This window comes from Anser brachyrhynchus, assembly GCF_964034855.1.
Source record: "Anser brachyrhynchus genome assembly, chromosome: 11".
NCBI classification, from domain to species: domain Eukaryota; kingdom Metazoa; phylum Chordata; class Aves; order Anseriformes; family Anatidae; genus Anser; species Anser brachyrhynchus.
In genome coordinates, this window is record NC_137706.1 from 3,473,372 (window position 1) to 3,489,516 (window position 16,145).

At 37.8% G+C, this 16,145-nt stretch overlaps 1 protein-coding gene across 1 annotated transcript; it reads right to left on the bottom strand.

The window, feature by feature from the left end:
- Positions 1-5,967: 5,967 nt before the first annotated feature.
- On the bottom strand, positions 5,968-14,074 carry RSL24D1 (ribosomal L24 domain containing 1). Its single transcript, XM_080551762.1, has 6 exons — positions 13,855-14,074; positions 10,564-10,677; positions 9,053-9,125; positions 8,241-8,304; positions 7,672-7,757; positions 5,968-6,286 (listed from the first exon to the last, which is right to left on the bottom strand). The coding sequence occupies exons 1-6, from the start codon at positions 13,933-13,935 to the stop codon at positions 6,213-6,215; spliced, it is 492 nt and encodes a 163-aa protein (XP_080407888.1). The 5' UTR covers positions 13,936-14,074; the 3' UTR covers positions 5,968-6,212.
- Between the last annotated feature and the right edge of the window lie 2,071 nt (positions 14,075-16,145).

The following is a 16,145-nucleotide window of genomic DNA, read 5'->3' on the forward strand; positions in this document are numbered from 1 at the left end:
TCTGATGCATGCAGGTTGTCATAGACTTGTCTGTTCACTAAAGATATTTAGAAAGAGAAAACATTGAATGACCTGGCAAGTTTTAAATCAAAAGAAATGTGAACAAAGGGAAACTTATCTTCTTTCTGTAACATATGCAGGAAAAAGGTAGCAGGTATTGGTCAAAAAGACAGTTAGATACACAAGAAAAAAATAATAAAAGAAAACAGTGTAGACATCCAGGGCCTCTCCATATCTTGCACATTGTAAGAATTTCTCATCATTCCATCCTATAAACGAGAAAAGCACTTTATATGTAGAAAAGAGCAACAATGCTCAGAGTACGGTTTTCTGCAGTAATAAATTAGGACCCTTTGGTTTGGAAAATAGGTAACCGGAGGTCCACAATCCAACAAAAGCTGCAGAGAAGGTGACAAGAGCATAATACCAGAACTACAGAAAACCTGATAGTATCAAATCTGAAACACAGATATTTCCCATAATAAGCAATTAAAGAGTACTACTCATTACAACATTACATTTGAGAGATAAAAGTATAACGAGTTTCAAAATCACAATGGTTCACCAGCAATTTCCAAAGAAATCCCTAAATTACTGACTGCCTGGGTTTGGGATGATAACACACAAAAATAGATCACTCAGATGATGCGTGCTTTGTTGTACTTCTCTGAAAAGATCTGTCATACTGGCCACCATCATTAGTACTACGTTAAAGGGACTTTGGATATGAACCATCATGAAAGTTCCTGTATTGTCAGCCTAAAAACTATAAAAGTTTTCAAAATTAAGCTCAATCACCATGGAAAATGAAAAACTATTAGCAAGAATTGGTCAAATAAATGAATCTCATGAACTTAAGGCAGATTCAAATGACTGTTCAAAGAAATAGTAGTAGTAGATAGTTCAGCAAAATTTAGCACATCCTTAGAAAGTGGAGACAGTATGGTTTAGATGTTCCTTGTATGACCAAGTTAATGTAGATCATTATATATGGTACAATAACAAAACCAATTGAACTGAGGTAAGTGCAGACCCTTATGTACACTGGAAATGCTCACTTGCAATATTGCTACCTGCAGACACTTTTTTCCTACCAACAGAGAATGTGGTTAAATTTGTTATGAGACAGAGGTTTTTGCCCTGCTCAAGCACCTTTAGTTTGACCTAAGAATAGCTCCTATGTTCACAGCTGTATGTTTTTTAGCAGAACCTGAATTCTCCAGGTCTGCTGCCTTCTAAAAGCAATTCTCAGAGAGCCATCTCCTTCTCTTTGGAAACAAATTAATCTATACCAGCTGTGGAAAGTGAAGAATGCTTCCTGTCACCTTTATATCACAGCTTTCTGTCAGTGCCAGTGACAACATCACCTCCCAGGTTAACACCAGACACACAGGTAAGCACCCATGGAGAAAAAGCACAAGTCTTTTAAAAGCAGCATCACAGATACCCTGGGGGATCTTCTATATGAGACAACCCAAGCAGCAGCAAGGCCAAGCCCTAAGGAACCCTGGATAAATGTGCTTCATGATAGATCATTATGAATTTATTCCTTGCTCAAGGGTAACTGCTACTTTTTTGTAAATATCACACATGAACTAGCATCACATTATGATATTTTTATCTTCTATTTCAAAACAAATATATATCCCCTGAGACTATTCTCATCCTCAGCAGACCTAATCAAATTAAACCCGAATGTCTTCGCCTCTGTACCCAGACACAACAAACCAGAGAAGTCTGGAGCAGCCTGAGTGCCAGTCTGGTTGGCTCTTTCTGACTTTCAAACCAAGCATCAGTTTGTTAGGCTTGTTAGAAGAAAAAGTTGTCTTCACAGACAAGTTCTGAGACTACTAAGTGCAAGTTTGGCACCTCTATGAAGAGAGCTAAACCTGTATGGCCTGTACTACTCTGTCCCCAGGTTTTGTGTCAGGGAGTACATAAAACCTGAATCTGAATACATGGGGATTTGAAGTGCAATTTAAGCTTGCTGAGTGCTGTAAATAACGGGCAATGGTCATTGCAAGAGAGAAAAACATTTGATCTTTCCACCACTCACCTTACCGGGTGCTGCTTTTTAGGGTGAATTTCAGAAGTGAGGCTTAAAAAGCTGGAAGCCTTACGCTTGGCAACATCTTGCATAAAACAGCGATAATGTAACCATTGCTAGCCTCAACACAGTGGGAATTTTTGACAGCTTTTTATTTTGACAAGAACTAAGAAAGCTCTCAAATTCTCAACTCAAGAATCACTTCAGTCAAAGTGGATTACAGAAGCAATTCTCTTAATCAGCAAGTTTAGCACAGAGCGGAGCTTTACAGAAAACACCTTATATAAACAGCAAACAAGAAGTTCCTCTCAATTATGCAGAGACCCCCACCTCAATTCCAGGTGATAAGTCATGGAAGCACAATATTAATGCCTTATGAATAACACATCTATTTCTGTTCACGACTGTTTCCTGTACCAAAACAATTTCACTAGTAAAAAATTCCGCTTGTAGAGCTAGAGCCAATACCCTCCTTTATTCAGTAACATACCTTCACTGCCATATATATATATATATATATGATAAACTACTGTTTCTTCACCTTGAAAAATTACTCAGAGAAATTTTAATGAACAAGAGTGACTTTACCTAACAAAACAGAAAATGAAAGATCTAAGTGAGAGGAAAAGAACCACCACCACCACAGAACATCTTCAAACTCAGCTATCTCCACAAATCCACTCTGCCCCTACCTGTTCTTGAGTAATGCTGCTTGTTCTAAACATCACGACTATAATCATGTCATCAGGTCACACACACAAAAAACTTCCAGTATTTAGCAAATAACACCAAAGTGTTCAATGCTTTTTGTTTAGGCACCTTGAAATAATATCAAAATAACTGATCACAGAATTTGGACTGTTACCGAAGAGAATTTTAAAATACCTTCTGTATTTCTTTGCATAAGGCCTTTTAACATTTGGATCTAAAAACAGATAACAAGCAGACTTAATTTCATCAGTGGTTGATTTATTTCTGCTTTCTGCTCTCTCTGGTCGCAGTTCAGTGAAACCCATAAATAAGTTAGGCTGGTGAAGGAGATTGAATTTTTGAGACCAGAGCAGTAAATGAGGAATTGAACAGCCTGGAGGTTGAAATATCTTCTCTTGGGATATAAGCCTTTGGACCTATTAGCAGCTGTCTATATTGCTGTTCAGCCATCGACACATATGACCATGTCAACATATTGAAATGATTTATGTTTCTTTGTGTTGCAAAAGGACAGACCTTGTATGTGTTTGGGGCTCCATCACTCTGTTACTGCAAACATCTAAAGTCAGTTAGCTACACAGATTACAATATATACACACCCACGTTTTATTCCAAAATGAAAGTTTCCAGACACCATTAAGCTTCTCTCAGGAACTACTTTTCAGTATTTAAAAGGCATCCAAACAAATCTAATATTTAGGAGGTTAAAAAAAAAAAAAAGGTTAAACAAGGCCTATAAGCTGTAAGCTTTTGTGTACAGTTACAGGAAAAAAAGTTGTATTTTCAACATGTTTACTATATCTAACACCTTTTGTTTCTCAACTAGTTTGCAAAACTGCCATTTGTGCCATTAGCCACAAATTTTTCCCTTATTAAGTACTAAAAAGTCAGATTTTCCAAAAACGTGGAAAGACATGGTCAGCACAATTTGATTATACAGAAAACCAGGTTTTGTTTGGTTTTTGTTTTTTTACACTTTTAGTCAGTACTTGCAAAGGAAAGACTGACATGTAGGCCTGAAAATAAAAGCAAGCAAAACGAGCAAAGCAGAAACCTACCCCACCACCCACCACTTATGTTTTTTGTAGTTCTCTGACTTGGAATCAAAATTTCACCAAAACCCAAGAGATTCCGCACACAACTGAAGCAAGAATCGATGAATCACCAAACCAATCAAAGACCATGAGTAAAAAGAAGCATCTCCAGATCTTACTTCTTGCAAAAACATTGAGACGACACCTCTGGCAAAACACAGATCCGAGGAGCAGGCCTGCACCCTCTGTGGGCACATGGCGACAGTTTCGGGGCAGTTTTACCTCAGGAGCTTGCCCCGCTCACGTGGCACAGGTACCACAGCGCCGTTCCTCCATCTTTGGCAGCAGACCCACATTTGATAAACAGCCTAATACACTGAAATGAACACTTATACCCATCTCCCAGTAATTTAGCATTCCACAAAAACTAAAGTTATCATTTCTAAGAAGGCGTCGCTCAGTGCAGGCCACGGGCTTACCAGGCATGGCAGAAATGGCGCCCCACAAAGAACTGCTGACCAGCAAGGCTTCAGACAATAGCCACACGCATAAAAAAGAGTAAAACTTGCTAACAGATCTACAAAGGCATCTTTGGACTTAAGATAGTGCTATAACTAGCACCAGGGCTCTCTGGACCCCATAGGCAGGAGTCAGGTGAGAGCTCCCAGACTCCACATGACTGCACGCCTCCACAAGCCAGCTTCAAAGCTAAACAATTGAAATAGAAAACCATTACCCAAGACAATTTTATTTTCTAACTATTCACTTACATTCTACATACTCACATGGTGTTTGCAGCAGGCTTCCAATCTCCACTCCTGAAGGAAATGGTATACCTGCACAATGGACAACTGCAGTATTAACTTTCAACTAGCCCTTGCTTGCAATTTACTGTTACACAGTTGGATAGAAAGAGGCACATAGATTAAACTCATACAACTGGCAGAATGCTTAGGATCTATGTTGTAGTGTGCTCCCCAAAAGGTTCTTCTCAGCTACTGTACAATGACCACTTCACTAACAGACATTCATAGAAAAGAGTTAACAATCAATCGCACAGGTGAACAAACAGGTGTCCTAAGTAGTGCAGTGCATTTAAAGATAAGTGGACAGAAAAAATACAGATACTATGTAGTATAAGTCTTTTAATATAAAAAAGCCCTCATATGAAGTAAGAGATTTTTTTTTTTATACATACTGCAAAACAGGTGATGAATCCCATCTGATCTCTCTGCTTATCACAAATTTAATTACTATTTTTGGAGAAAATTAAAACTTAGCACACACTGAACTTTAGCACTTTAAATTCAGTAAAAAAAAAAACCTGTAACGAGATTTTAGTATCCCACTTCAAGGATTAACGACATCAAATATTTTGGTAAAACAGGCCACATCATAAAAAAAATAGACAATAGATATGAGGAAGTTTATGAGTTGATATAGCGCATATTCAAATCTGGAATAAACTAATAATTATTTTTCAGGGAAATTATCACTGACAGAGAAGTAAATGCTATTTTAAATGTTTTCAGAAAGCTTCTCTTATCACAGTGTTGTAGATAAACTGTATGCAGTTTAAAAAAAGCAGTGAATTTATCTCAGTACTGATGACACACTGAATAAATACCATCACAATATGCAAAATACCTGCACTTAACATGAGCTTCCTTTCTATCAAAATAATCCTGAGCACTAGGTAAAAACAGTCAAAAGCATGATTTATTCAGCATCTTAATCAGCTTGATTACATGTCAGATTTGAATTTCAGTAGCTTAGGAGAATGGTGGTTCAAACTTCACACCAGATGCTATCACCATTACTATTTTCCAAATAGCAGCGAGTCCTATATCAATGTTAGCTTTGCCAGGTTTAATGTCAATTGCACTGTAATTTGGGGGAAGTTGACTTAAAGAGGAGATGAAACAAAAATAAGCTGCATTCATAACAAACTGAAAAATGTTCCCAATGACCAGGGTGAAAACAGATTTCTGCATTGCACTGAATAAAAATAATACACCCTGCCCCACCTCATAACCATTAAAATACATTTTTATCTGCTTTCACTGCTACAGAAGAATAGGCAAAATAAGTCTAGTGCCAACATCTTTTACTCCTTGAGTTATCATGGAAAAGGGAAAGTACATTTTCTTTCTGGGTAAGAAAGAACACACTATCTCAAATAATATGTTTTATTTTTCATCCTGCTGACAAGGTTTTCTCCACTTAGATAACCGAAGTACTGCCCAAACCATTATTCATATTATTTTTTTTTATAACAATAAAAATCGTTCAAACTGTAACAGCCACTGTTTATTAAAATGTATTTTTCTTCAACTGTAAGCATAGCTCTGAACGATGCCAGGTGAAGCAGTAAGCAATTGTTAACTGCTGAAGAGATGACAATAAAAGATACAAGCATTTTAAGAGACTTCTTCCATATCCACATCCTCTTGTAGCTTCTGCACCATTTTCTCTTCCAGCTGTTTTGGTTTGCCTTCAAAACAAAGAAATATTAAATTCAAGATGTCTCAACAGGCAAAACAACCTCAATATATTAAGCAGCTGTCTAACAGTAAACCCACCAAGCTGAATATTATTTATTGTTAACCTCCATCACCACCTAAAATTATAGAATTGTTGTAATAGAAAAGCTGTTACAGTTTTTATGCAAAAGTCTAAAATGCAGTCAACATATTTTTCCATTTATATAGATTGCAAAAAGATTTAAGCTGTCCTGAATGGTGTGTTGAATGGCAATAATGTTACCTCTTAATAATGCTACCAAAATGAAAAAAAATCCAGGACTGACATTTGTTTCTGCTCTTTAATCCAAAACACTGAAAAGGAAACTTCTGTTGTCTGAGAAACAAATGCACGTAATTGTGCATCATTCCCTTAAAATAAGCAAAGCTAAAAAACAAACAAAAAATTAAGCATAAATATATCCTAACAAAAGCCTGTTTCACATAGCTACAAGTCTTAAGATTTGTATGTAACACAAACAGAAATGGAAAAAACATAACAGATTTCTAGTTAACAACTAATAAAGTAACGTACCTCCAACTGAGACAAGGTCGTTAGTAATTTTTATAGAACAAGAACTAATGGATATAAGTGTTGGTTCTTTTTTTTTTTTTTTTAATTCTCTCTATCACTGTGTTCCATTAGCTGTATTTTTAAAAATAAATAATCTTTATAATCTGTTTTTATCAACATCATCTAACAGAAAATAGCACTTTCAATAAGGTGTTTGGAAAACAGAAAATTATTTAGGAGGAACAGGTACCTGCAACTCAAAGCCAACTTAAAAACTCAGTTCACTGACAAAGAATATACAATATTTTATCTGTACTATACGGAGGTTTTAGTCAAAATTAGCAAAATTACCATTATATCAAAAAAGTTAGGATTACACTGCAGAAACAGTATTCTCATGTAAGTTCACACAGTGAACTACAAAAAAAAAATTACATTATTAGCTAACAAAAAAAAAATCCTGTATTTTATATTAATTAATGTGACTGGCTGTTGAGTTCAAATGATTCAACTCAAAGGGAAGACTTATATAAATACACTGATTAAGAGACTTGCAGTTCTGAAAGTACCAGGTATTAAGTGCAATAAAATTAAAACACTGCAGTAAGAAGGGATAAATGCAGGACCAAATAAACAAAAAGATATGTTTGATTCAGAACAAGGATATTGCTCACATTTCATGACAAGAGCTATACTTCACATTCAATAGTTAAATTAATTGTTTAAAAAAAAAAGCATATGATTATTGATGAGTAGGGTAAGTCATACTAAATAAAGATCAATATTCATCACAAAATTATATACTTTAAGAGTATATACAAACCAGGTAAATCAAGTTCTTACCTGCATGTGGAGCACGAAGAAGGTGGATATTCTGTTTGACTTCTTTGATATCTTCTGCCTTCTGCAATTCTTTGCTCTTCTTTAATCTGGAGGACGGGGGATATTAAATTAAATTACCTTTAAAGAGGTGGTGGATGTTTTCTGTTTAATCCATGACACACATATTTAGCTAAAGGTATATAAGTGTTAAGTAACTCTGACTGTAAGCAAATAAATGTAAAAACTATTCGAAAACCTATATAAGTACATACTGGATTCAAAATCAGAAAGCCAGTACTATCAACTCTTCTCGGAAATGTGCTTAAATCTGGAAATCCAAGCTACAAATAATGAAATACCGCTATTACAATTGCATGTGTAAAAGCTACCTTTTCTTTGACAGCCAATGTAGCATAGTAGTTAGGTAACACAGCAGACTCCACTCAAACTATTTTACCTCATTGCTTGGACTACTGCATATGTAACAAAGCAAATAACCATTTAAAACTCCTAATTGTCATTTTTCTGTAAAGACTGACTGTCTAGTACAGATTTGCAAGAGCTCCTGTAATACAAATACTTCTCCTCACCTGTTCATAATAAATCTAGCTTGGCGTTTTTGCTTGATTTCCTCCACTCTCTTCATTGCATCAACTGAAACAAAGCAGAAGTTGCTGTAAAAGTGCTTACATAGATACAGTTGAAAATACATGCTATTTTACAGAGCAACACTACCAGTACTCCATAATATGAAACCTCTACATCAGAGGGAACTCATATTGCATAGAAGTTCTTCCTTCTTCAAAGAGGAGATAATTTTTTTGTATAATGATGAATTATATTTTAAAACTTATTAATGGTTTCACTTTTATGCCTACGTACATTTTCTACAGTTAAGCATCACAAGAAAAGACTCTTACTCTATTTGAAATCAGATGCAAGTTACCATCTCCCCCTTTCTGGCATTCACTCCTAACTTACAAAGTAACTCTTCCATTTTATATCATTTATATTATTTATGAAACAAACTAAAGCAGAATGAATGGGAACAAACAATGGCATTAGTATAAGAGGCTTACACTGGGAGCCTCTTAAAATTCTGGAGAACAACCAAGGCTTTTTCAAAGATAACAGTTCAAAATACAGTAATGCTACACCTGGTTTTCTAAACAGTTTCTGAATATAAATAAATAAATAAATAAATAAATAGAATAAATCAAGCAAAACACCATACCGTTCACAACAGCCCCACACCTAAGACTCCGGTCATGACTCCGGTAATTTCCAAGAACAATCATTAAAGAGCGTAACTATTCTAAGTAGTCTCCTGAAAACATGTTCATGTAAAGTAAAAGTTCACTCCTCACAGTTACTCTTTTGTTCCTTTTCTAACGTGACTCACCAGTCTTGTTCCACAACTCTCTCTGGTATTTCACTGGCTCATTTCTACGTTTTTCAAATTCAAATGAATTATCCTGTATTAAGAAAAAGTAAATACAGATTACATACAGAAGCATATTTAGATCAATACATTCTTATTGTAGCACTCAACTATTAATATTCTCAATTCCTATATTTTAAATACATTTAGAGATTACTAGACTAGAAGGGAATATATTAGTGTTTGACCTCAACGTGTCACATGCCACAGTGATTTGCCTGAAAAGAACTATTTACCAAACCATCTCCTTTGACTATTTTCTTTTTAACAAGACAAAGGGAACAGAAAAGTTCTGAAGTGAAGTAGGCACTACAGAGTAGACTAGACAGGTAGAAGGCAAAACTTAAAATGTGTAGTCATTATTCAACAGTCCAGAATTTTGAAAAAGTTCAAGAAACGTTATTTCATTTTAAGAATATCGTAACTATAAAATCATTTGAAATGGTGAAATATTTCAATTGATGACACTGTAGGGTTTGGGGTCGGCTGATGGCAGGTGTTTGGTTTTTTTTCTCCTAGACATAATTATTTTTGCACCAATTTTATCTGAAGATTTTTCCTTACCCACAGGCGCTTTTTTTTTTTTTGTAACAGTAAAGCAGAGTTTTAATCTTCACTTCATGTAAAGACAGCTCCGATGAGAGCTACAATATGTAGTAGCAAGAAATGGCACACACAGACTCACAAACTTTGCTCCATTATGAAACAAATACTAGTCTTCACCATGGCATAGCATCAAAACGTATAAAAAAAAAAAACACTGGCCAAAAAATCTTCTAAATTCCAAGCATAACAGGACATAATGCCAGTGTCCTCAGTCACTCTAAGGGGAAGAATAAGCCAGTCCTTCAGAAATACTTTGTGAACAACCACCTGACAACATTTATTACTTAAGGACTGTCCTGTAAAATATGAGTACTTAGTATTTTTACCACTGAAGTAACTTTGTCTTTTCTTTTCAACCACTGTAAGTTCTCATACACTCTTTTTGAAACATTCCTATCTATGCAAAGACTTTCCCTATATACTGTAGGCTTTAAGGAGATTTCCAAAGGTAACTTAGGTGTTTATATAGAGAGACTTCTTATAGGCACCCTGTAAACCAGATTATCTGATTGTGCAGAAATACAATTACCAAAGGTCTATGTTCACAGAGCAGAAGATTTACAGATGGAAAGAGCACGTCTTGGATTTTGCATGTATTGTGGATATACGCAACTGGCTTTCACACAGAAGCTGAAATGTGATGTTCAATGTTATAGTCAAACCAAATGAATAGCTCACCCTCAAGGAAATTCACATACTCTCCCACAATCCCTCTTTTCTACACTAACTCCATCCCTGGTGCTCATCTAACTAAACAATAAAACATTCAGCTAGTTAACCTAATGTGTTTAGAAGTGGAAAAGGCTAGCTTACTGCCGTTTTGATGAGTTAGTGTAAAGTGTAACGTAAGAAGTTCATCTCCTTACCACTGTCAATTCTTTGCCAGCTGCTTTCCGGAATGCTTTGGTCCATCTGATCTTTCTTGGATTCCGCTTCTTTTTGAAGTTTTTGTGACATTTTGATTTGCAGAATCTAAATATCTTGGGGAAAAAAAAAAAAAAAAAGAGTCAAATCATGTTATTCCCACCCAATTCCAAACAGGGTATCAAACAGTGACGTTTCTCTAACAATACAGCTCATTGAAAATGACGCTGATCTTTTAAATTTCAGTCTTCTTGTTTCAAATGTCACTATTAAGCAACTATAAGGGATGGTGGCTGTTTTGGGGATTGTTTTTTTAATCATTCTCAGTGATACTATATTTTAGCAAATTACCAGCTTACAGACAAGTATTATCTCTATTTTGCAGACTTTTGTCTGTAATAACTGTGATGCAGAAATGGGAAAAAATGTGTTCTGTGAGGAGCTGCAGCTGGGCGAGCAGTAATTGCTAATATACGTAGTGCCTACCCTAACACACTAAGCTTTTGGTGGAGTAGTTAAAGTTCAGCCATGACGCATTCTTCCAGAGTTCATATTGCTATTACTATACACTAAGGCATGCATACACTACCTATGGGGTCTCTGGAGCCCACTCAGACTAAACTCAGAGTCTTAACGAAATAAACATGCACAAATCTTGTTATATTTCAACAGAACCCTGTACAGGAAAACTAAACACACTTGCTTTATCTTATATATTTATTAATTTATTTCACTCTCAGTGCAACATTCAGCTACATCAAGTTTCATTACATGAAGGACTGCTGCAATTAAGTTCAGCAAGCTAAGACACTCAGTACAATTTGGCATCTAAGAACCAGATTGGTATCCTCGTCAGCAGCTCCCAAATAATAAAGCATAATGATGCAAGAAGTGACACAGTGAAAAAGCAATGGGGGCAGAAGCAAGATGCAAGTAAGATGCTAGATCCCCCGATGTCTGAAGCTTTAGTCATCCTCCCAAGTGAAAACTGACTACAAAAAAAGTTGGAAACCACTTACAATTTAGAAAGAGCAGAGAATAGCACAAAGACGATATATAAAAAGAATCTCCCATAACTATATGACTAGTTTTGTTTCTTTGATAAAGTTTTTACTTATAAAACAAACAATTTCAAGCACTGTTCTTGTTTGTTCTTTATAAAGTCATTTTCACAGCTGTCAGTGACATACACAACATACAGTTAAGCTGATTAAAATCCTCACAACTTGGCTGGGTTTTATCTATCATCTGCCAAAATAACTATAAAACCAAACATGTACTGTGAATAAATAATTTTCTATACCTGTCAGCGCCTTTTAGATACAGTGCCATCCTAACAAGAAGAAATCCTCATACCTCTCATACAATATTTTTCAATGTAATACACACACAGAAATACCTGTCTTTTGGATCACAGTTTTAAACCTTAAAGATCACCACTCAAGAGGAGTGCTAAGCATATTATAATGTCTTGGACAGAATTTACTGAAAGCAATTAAAGCACAAACCAAAATATTCCAACTGACCATTTTTCCTTTTTTTTCCTTGCTCCTTTTTTTTCCATATATTCTACAGATTTCTACATCCTGCGATGTACAATTATTCCACTCATCTACAAAAATAATTGAGAATGCTTTGGGTTTTTGCTCTACTACTCCAAACATAATCTGCAAAATCCAACACATAAGGAATTGCCAAAGTTCGTTAAAATTAAACTGTGTTCTTCAAGTTAATGATGCATGATAGCATAACCCTAGTTTCCCACTGGGTACTGGACTGAAAAACAACCAGAAGAAAATGGTTGAATATTCATTTTCAAAGTAAATGATAAGAAATTAGTCTTTAATATTAAGTCCCATTGGAAAGACCTTTAAATTTCCAGCACTTAAATACTATTAATTAATAGATTCATGTTTAATGAAAAATCTTTAAAATCATTCATTCCACACAGTGATCTTAAATTGCAAATGACTGATATTTTCAAAATTGCTGCTGTATTTTATTTAAATAGCCTACCTAGTTCATTTTGAATACTTTAAATCAAGGTTTGTAAGAAAAAGGACAACATTAAATATTTGATGCAAGCTGGTACCATCAATCTCATCCTCTGTAAATGACAGAAAAGCAAAGAACAACCAGACAGCTACTTATCAAGTGGGTTCCCAATACTGTTTAGCTAACTGCACGATTACATCATGAAATAAAGTACACAAGGAAGTTGCCACTGAGAAAATATCACTTTTATTCTGCTCATGAAATAGTCGCTGTCATGTGCTAGTTCTCCTCATTACGTAGACAAGCATAACTTATTTAATTCTAAAGTTGTTACGAAGTCTTTATCAGTTACCAATAGCTATGACCATCATAGGGTCACAAGAACTAATCTGTAACAAAACATTTTTGTCATTAAATTGTTTGTATATATTTCACCCATGAACGACTATCACTTAGTTCATACCGTTGTTTATATCTGGATCCCATGGCCACCCCCAGCTTTCTGAAGGTAACTATAAAACAAAATACTGCATTTAATTTTATAGCCACGTTGTGCTAGACTCGTTTGAGGCATCTGCCCCTACTAGCCATGGAAGCCACTTATGTTCATCCAGGTGGTGTTTTCAGGCCTGTCAAAGATGCATAAAAGAAACTTTACTACTCATACTTGAAATTTCACTTAAACTAGTACTGAAATTACGTAGTAAACTGTTGAGCTACGAACAATCCAGTCCCAAACTACTGGCAATAGTCCCACATCCGGCTGTCATTTTCCAGTCATAAAGAGTAAGTAGCAAGATGACAATGAAATAAGAAAAGGAAAGAAAAAAAACATAACCATATCACCATCTAGAGCCCTTCAGTGTCCATAAATCTGCGCATCGCTTGTGAAGTATCCTGGGCTACCTACCATCCACACCAGAGTTAAAACTTCACTTAAAGGCACAGAAAATTACATTCGTTATCCGCGAGCTTGGGAAAACCCTACTTTTTTGCAACCTTAAACTCATTCCCCTCTGATAATCACTTCTAAAGAAAGCGAATGGAAGATACAAAATCTTCAGTAATCGTCTTCAATTACTTTTTTTTACATCCTCTTTACATCCAACCCCCAAGAGCCGTGACTCGGGGCAGCACGGGCCGGGCCGGGCCCTGGCACCGGCAGCAGGGGACTCGCGCGAGCCTCACCCCGCACCGGGCTCAGCCGCGCTGCAGCAGCGGCCCCGGCGGCCCGGCCCGGCCCGGCCCCAGGCGCGGCCGGTACCCGCAGAGGCCCCGGCCGCCCCCCCCCCCGGTACCTTGCAGTCGTTGCGCACGAACATGACGCCGTGCCCCGGGTAGATGGGCCCGGAGCAGAAGTAGCACTTCTCGATGCGCATCGCCGCCGCCCCGCCGCGCGCCGCCCCGCAGGCCCCGCCGGAAGCGCGCTCTGAGCTCGCCGGAAGGCCGCGGCCGCCGCGCCCTGACGGGACGCCAGCGCCCCCCGGTGGGCAGGCGGGGCGCAGCGCCCGCGGCCGGGGCGACTGCACCAACAGGCCGGGCGGGGAAAGGTGACAGGGGCGCCTTGGAGAGCCGTGGCACGGCACAGAGCCGCCGACACACGGCGCTCACCCCCTGCATCCGCACACATCAACCCCCTGTTGCTAACTGCGAGCCATCGTATCGAGAGCAGGGTCACCGCTGCGATTTCACCAGAGAAAGAACCCTGGGGAAAGCAGAGATGCTCACAATAACGAAACCATTAAAAAAATAAGTTGTGATAAACTATTAGCACTTCACTGTACTTTGTCTTTTAAAATAAACTGTCTTTTCACTTTCCCAGGTGACTCCCCAGTTCCTGAAACATGCATTCCCCTTTTAGAATGGAAATAACCCCTCACACCTTCTGTTGTCCCTCCTGTGCAGTTACTTGTCCATGGAGAAGCTTGGTCCTGTACATTCCTGTATCATTTAAACCTAGACCAGGCCTTCTCTCATCTTCAGCCCTAGGTTGCTGTCCCAGCTTAGCATCTGAAATCTTTTCATTATGTAAAGCTCCAGCACCACAATTCCTGCTTCTCCCTTTAAAATAAACTATCCGAACATTTGGTGAAAAATTCATGTATTGAATTGCACATGCCTGTAGGGCAGATGTTGTTTTCTGGTTTCTAGGGCAACAAAAAACTAAGTCAGCTTAGGGTTGTATTAAAAAAGAGAAGCAATAAAAATCGACTTAGAGCAGCAGAGACACTAACCTTATCAGCACAGAACTTGTCTCCAATCTTTCTGAAAAGCTGACCTCAGCCACATCCTATTGCAGGAGGCGCAGGCTAAAGCATATGACTTGTGACTGGTACTCAACCCCCAGCCCTCAGGAACAACAGCTCAGCCCTGCCTCTCAGACAGCGAGCAGGCCAGGACTGTGTAAGATAGCAGTTAGTCACACGCTGCACACCCGAGGGAAGGCTCAGTGGCTGTGACAGAAGACGGCAAGCCAGCTGATAGGAAGAAATGGTAGAGACACATATGCAAAGCAGTTGTATGAGGGAAGCTCTAAAGACGCCAAGTTCACAGCTAGAGGAAAAACGAAAAAGCAGTAAACAAGATTGCCTAGGCCTAGGGCTGCAATTCTTTGGCATATGCAAATACAGTCAATTGTTTTCAGTTTGATTAGTTTGAGTTTCCTGCCACTGTGACTGCCCTAAGCCTACCCCAGCTGTATTTATTTCACTGAAGAAAGCTTACTCCTGGCAGAGTACTATACAGTGTGAAGTTTTTGGTGGCTTCTACAGTTTAAACACGGTGAATTACAGACCATCACCAACACCCCCAACAGACAGATGGGATGTGAAAGCACAGTGATACTACAAGCATTTACAAGAGTTTTTCTTCCTCTCACTGCCTTTTTCATATCAATGTGCTAACCTCCTCTTCGAATACATGTCATTATATTGTGGATTTGGACTGCTTATTCCTGATCTAAAAATGCAATACAGATTGAAGGCTGCTGAAGCCAGAACCCAGATGAATTATCAGAAAAGAGTATGTACTGCTAAACTTACATACTTGTCCAAGTATCATAACAGAAATAAGAACTACCATATACAAGTGCATGTGCCTGCAGGATTGGGCTCACAGAGAGTATAATTTGGTTAGATGAGACTGCTAGAGGTCATCTAAACTCCTGTTCAAAGCAGGACAAATTACACCAAGTAGCTCAGGGCCCCGTCCAGTTGAATTTTCATTATCATCAAGGATGGTGACTCAATAGCTTCTCAGGGCACCTGTTCCAACTTTTGATTTCTTGTGGCTATACGCTCACATCAGCATTTCTGAATGTCTTATAGATACGGAAGTGTCGCCTCTATTTTATTCTATGGGTTTGGGTTCCTTCTGGCATCACCCAGGATGCACCAGCCCCCCACGTCTGACTGGTTCAGTCAGTGCCAGAGAAGAACAAGAATGGTGACACTGAAGCTACAGAAGGGAATTTACATGCATTTGAACTAAAAAAGCCATAAGGCACGGGGACAGTGAAGAAGGACGCAGACTGTTGTTGAACTGAGACAATGGGTAATGTTACAATTCAGTTCAACAAATGCTGACAAAG